The sequence below is a fragment of the Ahaetulla prasina genome, chromosome 2 (assembly GCF_028640845.1).
Source record: "Ahaetulla prasina isolate Xishuangbanna chromosome 2, ASM2864084v1, whole genome shotgun sequence".
Taxonomy (NCBI): Eukaryota; Metazoa; Chordata; class Lepidosauria; order Squamata; family Colubridae; genus Ahaetulla; species Ahaetulla prasina.
Window position 1 is genome coordinate 210,852,240 of NC_080540.1, and position 14,779 is coordinate 210,867,018.

Sequence of the window (14,779 nt, forward strand, 5' to 3'; positions counted from 1 at the left end):
TATCCTTCTCCTGCCATGCCCACCAAGCCATGCCACACCCACCAAGCCACACCCACAGAACCGGTAGTAAAAAAAAATTGAAACCCACCATTGGTCTGAACGTTCCTTCTTACTGAAGTTATAAAACTGCAATCCAGATTAGCATATTTCCAAATACTTATTAGCAAATCAAGAGTGAGGAGGACAATTTCCTGCCCTCTGAAGACCAGAAATAGTTCCCCTTGTTTGGCTAACTCCGCATCTCCATTTAGACATTTTTCCTGATGCCTGATTGAGAAGGCCCTGTTTCCACTATGTATGGTCCTATATACTGTTGCATTGGTTCTATCATTACATTCAATGTGCAGGTAATAGGGCTAGCAAGTACCCATGGAGATGTTATTTTACTGTCATAGTGGCTTTGGAATTGCAGCTGTCCTTTCTTCAAGATTACATAAATTCTTCAATCTTCTCTTCAAGCTTTTTTTTATTAGCCCCAGTTACTTCAAAAATCTAGGATCAAACAAAAGTCAACACTGTTAATGGAAGATCAGGAATTTGAGGAAGTAATACTTCTCTCATGTGAGCTTCTTCAGGTACTTTTAAAATCCCTTTTGGCATCTTTCCTTTATATAGAGTTCCAGTTATCAATAAGAATAAGCTCAGTGCTGCAATGTTTGCCCAGAGAACCTCATGCTTCCATTAATGCTATTTCACATCAACAAAAGGGGATTAAATAAACAGCAAAATTAAATAAACTGCAAAAGGGGATTAAAACACTGGTTTTTATAAAGTTACAATGGACTATTGGTTCTGATAAATCTGAAATAAGACTTTCGATTTCATTATAAATTTTTATTTTTGCCTGTGGGAAAATGCTTTGCTTTCAATTAAAAAAACACACACAATAAGAATATAAAAAATTGAATACTAGAAGGAATTAAAAAAGAAAATGTATTTAGAAAACTACCTTTCCTGCTATCTATTGGTCATCTGGATTGTTGCAGTATAACACTGTTAGCCGTAACATACAAGGACTATTTATCCAATTCCAATATATTTTGCACTCTTGTGTTTTTTTGTTATTTTTTTAACTAATGTGTTAGTGTTCACTAATCTATTTGGTTTTTTAAAAATTGTCTCAGAAATGCTAATCATCCTACTAATAAGCTAAAGTAAAAAAGACCTATAGATAGTCCTTGACTTATAACCACAATTCACCCCAAAAATTTTGTTGCTAAATGAGACATTTGTTAAATGAGTTTTGCTCCATGTTACGATCTTTCTTGCCACAGTTGTTAAGTGAATCACTGCTATTGTTAAGTTAGTAACATTGTGGTTAAGTGAATCTGGCTTCCCCATTGATTTTGCTTCTCAAAAGGTGGCAAGAAGGGATCAATCACATCAGTGGTGGGTTCCAAATTTTTTTACTACTGGTTCTGTGGGTGTGGCTTGGTAGGTGTGGCATAGCTTGGTGGGCTTGGCAGGGGAAGGATACTGTGAAATCTCCATTCCCACCCTAATCCAGGGGAAAGTTACTGCAAAATCCCCATTTCTTCCCGATCAGCTGGGACTCAGGAGGCAGAGAATAGATGGGGGTGGGGCCAGTCAGAGGTGGTATTTACCGGTTCTCCGAAGCACTCAAAATTTCTGCTACTGGTTCTCCAGAACTGGTCAGAACCTGCTGAAACCCACCTCTGGATCATACAATCCTGGAACACTGCAACCATCATAAATATGAGTCAGTTGCCAAGCACCTGAATTTGATCACATGACCATGGGTATGCCACAACGATTTTAAGTGTGAAAAATGATCATGTTACTTTTTTCAGTGGCCTTGTAACTTAGAACAGTCAGTAAATGAGCTCTTATAAGTCTACAAGTATCTGTAATTCAAACTGGAAAAAGAGAGCTGAGATTTTTCTCAAAAAAGGCTAATCTACTTTTTCATTGGATTGATAAGAAGGATACGTGTGATGTGTGTGTTCCTTTTTCACCTTATCCTCAGTGAGAGAATATTAAACTTACATATAAAACAGCACTGGGAATTGTGTGGTCTTCAGCCTAGCAGGTGGTTCAAAGAATTTTTTGTCTGAATATGCTTTGTTATTTTATTTCCATAAATGCAAATTGAGAACTATTGAGAACTAAATTGGCTTAGGACCCAGGTACTTATGAGACCGCCTGCTGTTACCTTATGCCTCCCACCGACCGGTACGCTCTCACAGAGAAGGTCTCCTCAGGGTGCCGTCCGCCAAACAATGTCAGCTGGCGGCCCCCAGGAGTAGGGCCTTCTCTGTTGGAGCAGCGAAGCTCTGGAATGAACTTCCCCCTGGCCTACGCCAAGTGCCTGATCTTCGGACCTTTCGCCATGAGCTAAAAACATACTTTTATTCAAGCTGGACTGGCATAATGGTTTTTTAACATTTTAAATTGGGTTTTATTGTTGTGGGGTTTTAAATTTTTTAAATTTTAAATTTAAATTTTTATTCATTGGCCTTTTTGTAATATGCTTTATTTTAAAAATTGATTTTAATTGTATATATATTGTGTTTTATTTAGGCTGTACACCGCCCTGAGTCCTTCGGGAGAAGGGCGGTATAAAAATTTGATAAATAAATAAATAAAAAACTAGCTACTACCATATTACTCACTAGTAGAGGGACAAAAAAAAGTAGTATATTGTTTGTGTCACAATGGTGAAAACTATGATCAGATAACAGTCTGGACCTTCTTGGTCTGCAGACACAGCACTGTCAAATATTGATTTTGTTCTTCCATCTGATAGGTTTTTATTTCTATAAAAAAGTTGGACTGGGCAGTTATTCCAATAAAAGTCTGCGTTCTCTAAATGGGGATACACAGAGATGGGTTGCTGCTGGTTCGGATCAGTTCGGATGAACTGGTAGTTGTGACCTGCGGGGGGCCCACTCGCCCCGGCGCTATCCCGTCCTATATCGCCATGTTTTTGAAGCCACGTGCATGCGCAGAAGGGTGCGCGCATGCACACACGCGCTTACATTTTCAGTGCTGGGCGAACCGGTTGTTAAACCGGCAGCAGCCCACCACTGGGGATACTTTGGAACTCCAGATGATGGACATCAGAGATGTAAGCACGAGCAGTTAGTTGTGTAGCCCTACTGTTCCAGATTGCTGGAAACCTGCAGAGCTGCTATGTTTCCCAGACTTTCCAGTAAAAAATTATGTAAGAGTTTGAGAGCCAAAGTTTACTCCTACTCGTCCATGTCTCTTCTGAACAATTTTTAGGCTGTACAGGTAGTCCTCGACTTACAACAGTTTGTTTAGTAACTGCTTGAAGTTACAATGGAACTGAAAAAAGTGACTTATTTTTCAGATGACCATTGCTGCATCCCCATGGTCACATGATTAAAATACGAACGCTTGACAACTGACTCATATTTATGACGGTTGCAGTATCCTGGGGGGTCATGTGATCAGCTGTGGAGACCTTCTGACGAGCAAAGCCAATGGGGAAGCCAGATTCACTTAACAACTGTGTTACTAACTCCACAGCTGCAGTGATTCACTTAACAACTGTGGCAAGAAAGGTCATAAAATGGGGCAATATACACTTAACAACTGCCTCGCTTAGCAACAAAAATTGGGGCTCAGTTGGTGATCATGAGGACTACCTGTACTCCTGCAGGAAAGCTACTAAACACTTCAACAGACCCCCAAGTATTCACCTCCTGGTCTGTACTCAAAAATCACTAACAAAAGTAGTTTTCCTAAATGACATTTAGATCTGTGCCGGTCCCATGACTGCAGTTTGAGTAACATGCATGAGTTGGCTGAACTTTTATGTTAAATAGAAGTTTTCTGCTTTCTCTTCTCCATTTATAATATTCATGCATATGTATAAAGAGTGAAGAAAACTCTCAGAAGAGCCATTAGAGTTAGGAGACAACTGTTATAAGCATAGATTTGGTGAGGGAAAGCAATGTATTAAATTCAGATGTTGGTTCAGTCAGGAAGTTCATTTCAAACCTTGCTTCTAACCTGTATTCACAGTTTTAATTTATGTACTTAAAAATAAGTCTTAGTAAAAGTACTGGGGCCCATTCTAAAGCAGAATAGCAAACGAAGACACTTTTCTAAGGAAACGTTTTTCTAATTATTAAAAAATGCAGATCTATGCTGTAGAAAAATTCTTTAAAAATGACATTCGGCAAGCAGATCTCTCTTTGCATTTTAAATAAAGTTTAGCACACGTATCATGCTGACAGACTTTTTATGGAGAGATTCCTTCCATTCTCAGAACCTTCTGAGATCACAGGATGCAATCTTATTTTGTTCCAAGGTGAGTCCAGGAGATGGCAGAGATGGGAGGAAATCTCTTTCTAGGATAATTGACCAATGCTGTACAGTATGGTTTGCACAGTGTTGGAAAACCACTTTATAGTTTTGGTGAGTGGGCCTACCATTATTGAGGGGAAAAGAGAAGGAAGGATATTATGTGTGTTTGCCACCTTAAATTATTTTTTTTTTAAAAAAGGCTGGAAATAAATAAATTTGTGTATTTGAGCTCTCCTCCCCCCCACTCCTTCTCTCCCTCCCTCCTACCTTCCAGGAGACCTTGGGGGAAATCTATAATGCCTTTATTGCCTTCATTATGTTGGGCAAGTCATTGAGTTTTAGACTCATTTTTGTATCTGCAATGTGGGTTTCACATAATTTTACCACAGGTTTGCCATGCACCGAAAATGTGAGTGCGCACCTTCCATATGCATGCGTGTGTCTTCTGTGCATGCGTGCAGCTTTCTGCACATATGGTTTGCTCGTGTGCGCGGCTTGAACGCATATGCGCAGCTTAGAAAACATGGCTAAATAGGATGGCATAGTGCTGGGGTGGGTGGGCCCGCGGGCCAACCTGCAAATTGCCACTACCAGTTTGCCCGAACCAGTCTGGACCGGCTGAATACCATCACTGCAACGCGGGTATAATATACCAGATCCATACAATAAGAAATTTGTTGATCAGACAAGCATTGTGCAAAGGTGATAAGTATAACAAGGACTAAAGTATAATTGAGAGTTCAGGTGTACAATTTTTCCTCCTTATGCATAGGTGTGCAAAATTCCCCCTTCAGTTAATTGAAGCAAAAATATGTGACATCTCCTTTAGTTTGTACCAAAGTGTTCAATGGAGCAACAAGTATTGCTTGACTAGTTGAGAGAAAAAAACTGCTTTTTGATTGCATTTGCTGATTCAATTGTAGAACAAAAAATCCACAAAGTCTTTCTACTGATGTTATCCTCAGTTGGTAAATTGCCAATAGTCTCAGTTTAGTTTATAACGTAGTAGGTAACGTTCAACCCCAAAGAATAAAATCCTCAGGGGAAACTAAATATTACACAAACCAACTGAACTGAAGAAGCTTCTTGGATGAAAAGTGAAACATCTTCAAGCAAAAACAAGAAAGTCCAGTTGCTTTTTGAAAAACCACCTTTCACAACTTGTCTCAAAGTATTGGGTAAGGAGGTTCTACCATTGCCTGATTTAAATACTAGATTAGACAACTGATTGTGGAATTGGGAATATTCATTCACTGAACGTAATATTTCTAGCTTTCAATTAATATTCTCCCATAAGCAGAGCTGTGAGGGGCACAATCAGGGCAATAAATGCTGAACTCCAAAGTAGTGTATTAAACCGTGCTTTTATGCCACACGTACCTTGTCTCCTTTCATGAAGAACTGAAATGTTGGCACAACAACAATATTGCAGAGGACAGCTACATCCTGTTAAAGAGAGATCAGCCCATATGCCATAAAGTCCTAGAACTCATTCAAATACATTAGCTACTACATAAAAAAAAAGACTTGCAATAAAAATGAAAAAGGACATTTTATACAGCCTCCCAAGACCTGCATAATTCCCTAATTTTGTGGTCGGCTTGAAAGATCACATTTGATATGACTAAATAATTGCCTTTGCGCTACGTTAAAGGTCTTTGCTGCCTTTTACTTGCATCTTACAAGGTAAATTTCTTTTTTATTCTCTTTATTTCTGTTTATCACTATTACAATGCATTAGCCTACAACCCCACAAAGATGACAGGACCCCCTGTAGAGGGTAAACAGCAAATCATCAACATTTGCATAAGGATTAATTTGTGTGTGTGTTGACATCTTTAACATGAGCCTTGATTGTTATTGCTGGACCAGGGGAATTTCATTGATTAATCCATAGTCTGGGCAGCTATGGACAAAATTGTGTTTTAATGTCAGCAAGATGATAAAAACAGAGCTGAAACAATCAAATTACTACCAACAATTGCAGGAAGGAATAAGAGGGAGAGATGCTCTTTTATTACCATCCATTGTTACCAGGCAAAATAGGGTTGAAGTGATAACCCAAGTCCTTGAGAAACAGCCAAGAGAATGGAGACTAACTTTCTTAAACTTTCTTTATGTCTGGTGGTAAAGACTTGAAAAGTTCACAGGGAAACAGCATAAGATATTTCCAAGATATTGATAGTTTAAAAAAGTGTTTCTCAATCACTACAACTTTAAAATGTATGTGTGTACGCTGAAATGTTATGCACCCAGACAAATTCCTTGTATGTCCAATCACACGTGGCCAATAAAGAATTTCTATTCTATTCTATTCTATTCTATTCTATTCTATTCTATTCTATTCTATTCTATTCTATTCTATTCTATTCTATTCTATTCTATTCTATTCTACCCTACCCTACCCTACCCTACCCTACCCTACCCTACCCTATCCTATCCTATCCTATCCTATCCTATCCTATCCTATCCCTATATTCCAGTATTCCCCAATCAGTTGAAGTCCACATCTTAAAAGTTGCTAAATTTGAGAAATTCTGGCTTAAAATGTTGCTTAAGATCAAAATATAATTGTAGTCAGAGGTGACTTTGTTCAACATTTCTGAACTCAGTGATTAGGATTCTGCTAAGCCTAGTACACAGTGTTTTGGGGATTGGCTTGTTGATAACATTGTATGATTAGATGACATCAGCACTGCAAGATAACTTGGGGTTATAACTTGGGGTTATAACTTGGGATTTTTTGATATTGCTGCAAACATGATTTTATAAAAAGAGTCAACAAAATGACATTTCTAGCTGGGAGCTGTCCAGTATTAGGAGATTCCAGTTCTGAAGGACTGTATGGTCAGTGGTCTGCAGAATGTCCTAAACTGGATTACCAAACCTGGTCTGGTTCTCAGGTTCAGGATTTGCTTTCATTCAAAATTCCAAGGATTGATCATCTCCCTTTAGTATTTAGTTGGGTTACAATAACTGATAATGACCAAGTAGTTAAGATTCTAACACAGTTGTTTCTATCTGTTGCACTCTTAAGAACAAGAAGTTGTTGTTGTTGGTTTGTTTTCTGGGCTTGCTGTTTAACTTCCGAATGTTTCATCACCAGGCTAGGTGAGATCTTCAGTGGGACTTAGGTTGAAGTGCCTTGTTTGAGTTCTTCTCAACTTTTATTGTTCTCATGTGGTCATGTGGTCAGTGAGTCGTGTGATCAACTGGTCATGCCATGTGACATGCTGCATCACTGGCTGGTGATGTCATGTGAAAGTGGTGAAGTAAAGTGGTCAGTGCTGTTGTTCATTGGTTGCTTGATTGATAAGGCTTCTTATTGGTTCATAGGCTTTTACAGAAATCCCGCTGAGGAGGTTATATAGCCTGGTGATGAAACGTTTGGAAGCTAAACAATAAACCTGCAGAACAAACCACCCCCAACAAGATGTTGGTAAACCAACATTTACCTCCCCAGCTACAAATATTTTCAATCATTTCTAAGAAGTTGAATAAGAAGTTTCATCATCCTAACTAAGGCTCCAGAAAGCTGTTCAAGGAGGCATCTAATCCTTCTGGATTGAGATACTCACTTCTGCCGAGTCTACATCAACGATACAGAATAGGACATTTTCGTATCGAACAGCCAATTCCTTCAGAACAAAAATGGAACAACATTTAGATATTAAATGTGGCCCAAACTGGCCTAAACTTTAAATGTCTTTCATTGTATGGTATAATTCAACTTCTTTTTCTCTTTCAAGATAAAGTTGTACCTCTAAGAAAACAATAATGAAGAATTACAAAGAAATAGATGAAATGACATCATGAATTTCAAGGTATTGAAACAAGGTTTTTGTTTATTTAGCATGAAATTATTGCTTTGTGGAGATATGGAAAAATAGATATGTGATTATTTCAACCCATAAAGACCTTTATGGTTTGGTGTCCTGTTAACCACAGAATAACATCTTCCTGAAACTTTGCCTGACTACTTTGATTATGCTGGAAAATAAAGCAAAGGGCTATCCCCATTTTTGAGAGGTTAGGCGGCTGAAATCTAGAAATCTGTTGTTTTTCTGTGATGAGGCCAGTCCTTTGAATTGACCTCCCACTTCAGTTTTATTCACCCTCAATGTTATATATTATACAATTCTGTGTTTTATATTCTTGTGCTCTGTTATTAAGGTGAGCCGCCAAAAATCTTATAATTAGGAATAGGATATGAATCTGATAAAAAAATATATGCCCTTCATCCAGATCATGACCATAACATATAAGACATCATAAATATAAGCTTGTTCTCAGCTATAAATTAGTTCCTCTGCACAACATTCTGGTTTAATCAAAAACCCATAAATAATGTCTATTGATGAATTAGTTGGGTTTCCAAATAGTTTAAACTGTTGTGATTTAGCCTATTGGATGACCAGTGCTTAATCAATTCATATGATGACCTGCAGTACATGAACACTTCTGAAGATGGCTGGGGATCACTGGAAATGCAGGCCTTGTATGTTTTCTGAGTCTTAATTAGCATGGAGACAAGATGGAATTCAAGATGGAGTCAGCCATGGCATTCCCTGGCAGTACCTTCTAAAATTATTGCCAAAGAAGAACTAAGCCCTGTCTGAAGCAGGCACTATTGACGTGAATATGGGATCATATTTAAATATGATTTAAATATTAAAATCTTATGCATAATAGAATTGCCCAGGCATTCACCACTACCTTCACTTGGATGGCCTATCAATCTTGCCTCCAGGGATTGTGTTTTTGTGCTGAAATAGCAGGAGTTGAAAAAAAAAACTCTATTAAAATTAGATAATCTCTAAATGTAGATATTCTTTGAATAAAATATTTCTATAAATTCTATATGATATGGGCAAGAGTCCCTTTGTTTTATGGAAGAAATACAAGAATGTCTTTTCTCCAGCTGTTCAATTCCTATCCCCATGTGATGGCGTGAGTTCCTGTTATTTGCCTCAGCTCTTACCAAACTAGCTATTTGAAAGCATGTAAATACAAGTAAATAAACTTCAGTAGGAAGGAAACTTCCATGTTTTGTTGCATGCTCTGTGCTGTGGCATGATGTCATGCTGGCCAAATGACCATGGAAACTTCTTCGGATAGTGCTGGCTCACTGGCCTAGAAATGGAGGTGATCATCACCTTCTAAAATTGGCTATGATTAGCGGAGTAAAAACCTCAAGGACTCATTTACCCTTTACAAGAATACCATCTCTGTGACACCTCTGTGTCCCATATTGGTCTTAATACTTTCTTCAGAGATCTATGGCTTAAGTTGCTTGCTTAGTTCAACTTATGCTGGAAAAGCACCAGATACTAATTACTTCAGCCAAATCACCCAAAGGATTTTATATTTTGATACTGTTGTGACTCGTCCTCCCTCCTCTCCTCAGCCGGGCCCCTCCCGTCTCCAACCGGGCCTGTTATCAGACTCCGAGTCTGATAATGAAGATGAACGGCCTGTCATGTCTCCAGCCCCCGGCCCTGGCCCCATGTCCAGAGAGGATTCCAGGAGTGAACAAACAAGCCCGATAAACCTCACTTCATACGGTGTGTGTTCCTTTGGCTCAGCCATCAGAGGAAGCCAGCCCGGTATTGGAATGCTTGGGCCTACTCCTTCTGACCCCTCCCTTTCCCAAACAGCAGCAGACAATTCAAAGTGGGAGGATCCTCACTTCCGGAGATCTGAGAGGCGATGCCAGCAGAAGGAAGGGAGGGGCAGGCCTGGATAAATGCTGAGTCATGGAGCCACACCCCACAGCCTATATAAAGGACCTGCTTGTGGCATTCCAACCTTGAGTCAAGCAAAGTCTTATCGAGTTTGCTGATATCGGACCCTATCGCTGAAGTCACAACTTGGACTCCTGCCTGCCCTGATAAATCTCCAAGGGATTTGGCAAGCTGCAGAGGCTTCATTGCCAAGTTTGCCATGGACTTCCTTGACTCGTTCATCGGAGTGGGGGGGTGGGACACGACAGATACATTAAAATCAAATATCTCTTCTATAAGTGCTTGCCTGTTGCATTCTTAATCCTTTACTCTCTATTTACTGTATATGTAGTCTATATCTGATGCTTTTCTTGAGTGTTATCCTTAAGTACTTATAGCTATGACTCAGATATGAGAGTTTAGCGTCAAGTAGTATCCTGCTAAAAAGATATTAGGAAAATGTACACATTGGCAAGAGTCTTGGTCTATTCTTGTATCTTGCTCTTTTCTTTTGCTCAATTCAAGGAAGAGTAGAGCTCCCATCCTATGCTGGGAAAGTCACTGCTTTTGAATTGCTGTCATTCATACATTTGTTAAAAATGACCTTAGGTTAAAGTCTCCCTCAAATTTAGTTTGATTCCCAGAAATTACAGGGATTCCTCCATGTTGTTTTTTTGGCACAATACATAAGTGGCTTGCTTTGGCTTCTTTAAGATTTACGTACCACTTGGAAAAGGGAAAATAAAAAACATCTTCAATTGCTATCATTCCAGCTAGATACGCTCCTATCGATTTTGGTGAGAGTCCACATAGGCAAACAATTATCTCTTCTTCCCTATCCTCACTCATGCTCCTGTAACTTTGCCAAATTTGGGGAAAAAAAGTTTTCCTTGGCATATAGCTTTTAAGGTATGGCATGGATGGTCCAGATGCACAAAATAATGCCCTTTTCATTTCTGGTTTTGACTCCGTCATGCCATATCCAATAAATGTCTGAATTACAGTACAGAGAATATATACTATTTTCAAAATTTCCATTCACTCGCACTAGGATTATTCACTATCTTAGTATCAAGTGTTTATGCCTGTCTAACCGATTATACAAAAAGACCAAGGGACTTACAATCTGATGTTAGAGTGGGGAGTGAGAAAAAACAGAAATATGAATTAGAGATTCAAAGAGAGAATGTAAGAACCCGTACTTTGGGGAAAGTATTTCCAGCAAAGTGAAGAAGGCCAAGCATGCATAGACATATGTTCCTAACAGTGGTGGGTTTCAAAATTTTTTTACTACCAGTTCTGTGGGCATGGCTTGGTGGGCATGGCAGGGGCCATTTCCACCCCACTCAAGGGGAAGGATACTGTAAAATCTCCATTCCCACCCCACTGCAGGGGAAGGTTACTGCAAAATCCCCATTTCCTCCCAATCAGCTGGGAGGCAGAGAACAGATGGGGGTGGGGCCAGTCAGAGATGGCATTTGCCGGTTCTCCGAACTACTCAAAATTTCCGCTACCAGTTCTCCAGAATTGGTCAGAACCTGCTGAAACCCACCTCTGGTTCCTAACCATGTTGCCAAAAAAGATGACGCGCATGTCAAAATGTCATAACATGTTTTATCAGTCCTGCCTCAGCAAGGACACTTAAGCAGAAATACTGTCCTTTTCCTAGGCAATTTCAACCATTCTATTATCATATTGATATTTACACATAACTGGTCTTTGATACTAATTATTTACTTTGGGGAAGCAACATATTAATAAGTGTTTTTAAATAATTGTAATAAATCAAGTACATAATAAAAATAATAAATTTAGCAAGACACAGATGTGAGCAAGTGCAGTTGTATTTAGGCTTCATTTAACTTGTGGGGAGGAATAGAGCAGTGGTTCTCAACCTTTATAGTGCTGTGACCCCTTTAATACAATTACCCACGATGTGGCGACCCCAACCATAAAATTATTTTCGTTTTGAATTTATCGCGCCTGAAGCCCTATTGGCTAGCGATCTGAACTGCTTGCGATTGCCTTGAGGACACAGGCATTAAAGCGGAGACTCCTCCCCTATTAAGTTTATCACGACTGAAGCCAGATTAGGCTAGCGATTGGGAGTGATTGCAGCTGGCTTGAGAGGGAGACATCAGAGCAAAGATTTCTCTCTTTTTTAATTCATCGCGCCTGAAGCCGAATTCGGCTAGCGATTTGAAGAGCCTGCAGCTGGTTTGTGGAGTCAATCATTGGAGCGCAATTCTTCGACTCGCAAGTATACTTCCCATATTTTCGATGGTCTTAGGCAACCCCTGGCATATTGTCATTCGACCCCCAACGGGGTCCCGACCCACAGGTTGAGAACCGCTGGAATAGAGGGTTGAGGAAGGAATCCAAACAAACCAGTAGGAAGTACATTTTAGAACAGGGGTCTCCAACCTTGGTCCCTTTAAGACTTGTGGACTTCAACTCCTAGAGTCCCTCAGTCAGCTTTGCTGGCTGAGGAACTCTGGGAGTTGAAGTCCACAAGTCTTAAAGGGACCAAGGTTGGAGACCCCTGTTTTAGAATGTCTTCTGGGAGGGAAAAGAAAAGGAATGATACAGAAAAACTGAAGGAGTAAGAAAATTATCTTTTTGGATATATGGAAAAAATCAGGCAGAAGAACCCAAGTTAACAACGAGAAAGTTCAAGGGTCCGAAATGTCTGAAAGAAAAATTCAACTAGTCCTGAAATAGATTTATAGATCTGATTCATAGATCAAATTGTAATACAGGCTTGGCATACAGGCTCTGAAGGGATGCCTACACAGTTAAGGCTCCAAAATGAAATTAATTTATGAAATAGATTTCCCTTGCCTGGTGATAATGAGGGAAGTGAGATCAAACTATTATGTTGCAGTCAGGGAAGCCCATAGACATTTTTCTAAGGTAAAGTAGAAAAGCTAAGACCTATTCTTCTGGGGGGCGGGGGGGAGAAATGCACACCATGATTTGGCAGATCGAGTTTTGAGTACTTTTTTAAAAAAACGAACAGGTTCCGTAGCCTGAAAAAGTTTTAAAATCTCCAACCAATTCAAGATTGCAGGGTTTAAAGGACAGCTAGATGACGGCAAAGAAATCCAGAGTTTTGTAGCCCAGATCTGGAAGCTCCAAATGCACGTTTGGCATGCATTGCAAACGATCACTGGTTCAATCCCAGGCCATCTTGGATTGAAGACAAAACGGGAGGGGCATTTGCAAGAGAGATGCCATGAAAGTCTGCAGCCAAATAAAACGGACAGCATCATTGTAGGAGGGAATGTTATGGCTTGCTGTGAGGCAGCATCCTATGATTAAGGCAGAGAAGCAAAGGGACTACCACCGCACCACAGTGGATGGATGTTTTCCTGTTGCATTGTGGTTTCACTTACATGAAGAAAAGGACGAACAATTTTGCAAGGCCCACACCATTTTGCTGTAAAGTTCACCACAACAAGGTGGGGTCCTGCACTCTTCAGAAATTCCGCAAATTCTTTCTGTTTGGGAAGCAAAGGCAGAAGCAATCAGCAATTAAAAACTTCACACAGGGTGAGGGCTGAAGAATGCCGAAGGTTGACTCTTTCTGCGAGAACAATTTGCTTCATAAATTAAGCATGCCTTTATTTATAATTATTTTTCATATTATATTAAATTTCATTGTTTATGGGAGTGTGATGGCTCAGTGGTTAAAGATGCTGAGCTTGTCAGCAGGAAAGCTGACAGCCTGCGTTCAAGAGCTGAGTGCCGGGTGATGGGGTGAGCTCCCGTTACTTGCTCCAGCTCCTGCCCATGTAGCTATTCAAAAGCATGCAAATGTGAGTAGATAAATTGGTACCACCTCACTGGGAGGATAAACCGGAGGGTTTCCGGTTCCGGTGAGCACGAGAGCAGCTGATAAAGAGGGAAGCTCCTCTGAGACCTATTGTCAAATGACATCTTTTGCTTAAATATCCCTCGCTACCAGGATAAACAGGTATCCCCAATTAAACGAGGTCCTGAGGATCCCTACGATATATTTCAAGAGTGATAATTTTAGCTTACCGCTCCTCCAAAACCACCGGCATCTACCACTCAACTGCCGTTACCACTTCCATCTTGTAACGGCTGCTCTCAGAAATCTAACCTAAATCTGAGTGATCAAATAACCGCTTAAATAATTGACCGAGTGGATTCAGGAGACCTGATCTGTGCGGCTGCCACTGCCGCCGCCCCCCTCACCGCTACCAGGACTCAGACGACCTTAGTGGATTCAGTAGATCCTGATTTGGCGTCTGCCGCCCATCCTCACTGCTGCGGGATACGGACGACCGTTGGTCAACCGCCGGCCCGCTATTCACCTCTGGTGGCCCGGTGAACTCAGAAGATCCGGATTTGAGGGCTGCTGCAGCCGCCTCCGCTGCCGGTGGGCACTCGACCGCCAAACAGCTGATTCAAACAACCGCCGCCGCCCACCGCTGACCCACGCCGCATCCGCATTCTGACAGCCGTCGGACCACCGCCTGGCCCGCTGATTCTTCTCTGGTGGCCCAGTGAACTCAGAAGATCTGATTTGAGGGCTGCTGCTGCAGCCGCCTCCGCTGCCGGTGGGCACACGACCGCCAAACAGCTGATTCAAACAGCCGCTGCCGCCGCCCCGCTGACCCACGCGCATCCGCATTCTGACAGCCGTCAGACCACCCCTGGCCCGCTGATTCTTCTCTGGTGGCCCAGTGGACTCAGGAGATCCTGATTAGAGGCTGCTGCTGCCGCCGCCTCAG

At 40.8% G+C, this 14,779-nt stretch overlaps 1 protein-coding gene across 1 annotated transcript; it reads right to left on the reverse strand.

The window, feature by feature from the left end:
- Positions 1–429: 429 nt before the first annotated feature.
- LOC131190682 (thioredoxin-like) lies at positions 430–14,116 on the reverse strand. The gene is made up of 5 exons (XM_058168041.1): positions 14,108–14,116; positions 13,415–13,519; positions 7,875–7,934; positions 5,677–5,742; positions 430–492 (listed from the first exon to the last, which is right to left on the reverse strand). The coding sequence occupies exons 1-5, from the start codon at positions 14,114–14,116 to the stop codon at positions 430–432; spliced, it is 303 nt and encodes a 100-aa protein (XP_058024024.1).
- Positions 14,117–14,779: the final 663 nt, after the last annotated feature.

Excerpts from the sequence above, each read along its gene's own strand:
- LOC131190682 (XM_058168041.1), bottom strand. Across the intron at positions 5,743-7,874 it reads TTGATGTAGACTCGGCAGAA|GATGTAGCTGTCCTCTGCAA; the intron begins GTGAGTATCTCA and ends TCTCTTTAACAG. Across the intron at positions 493-5,676 it reads TCTTCATGAAAGGAGACAAG|ATTTTTGAAGTAACTGGGGC; the intron begins GTACGTGTGGCA and ends GTTTGATCCTAG.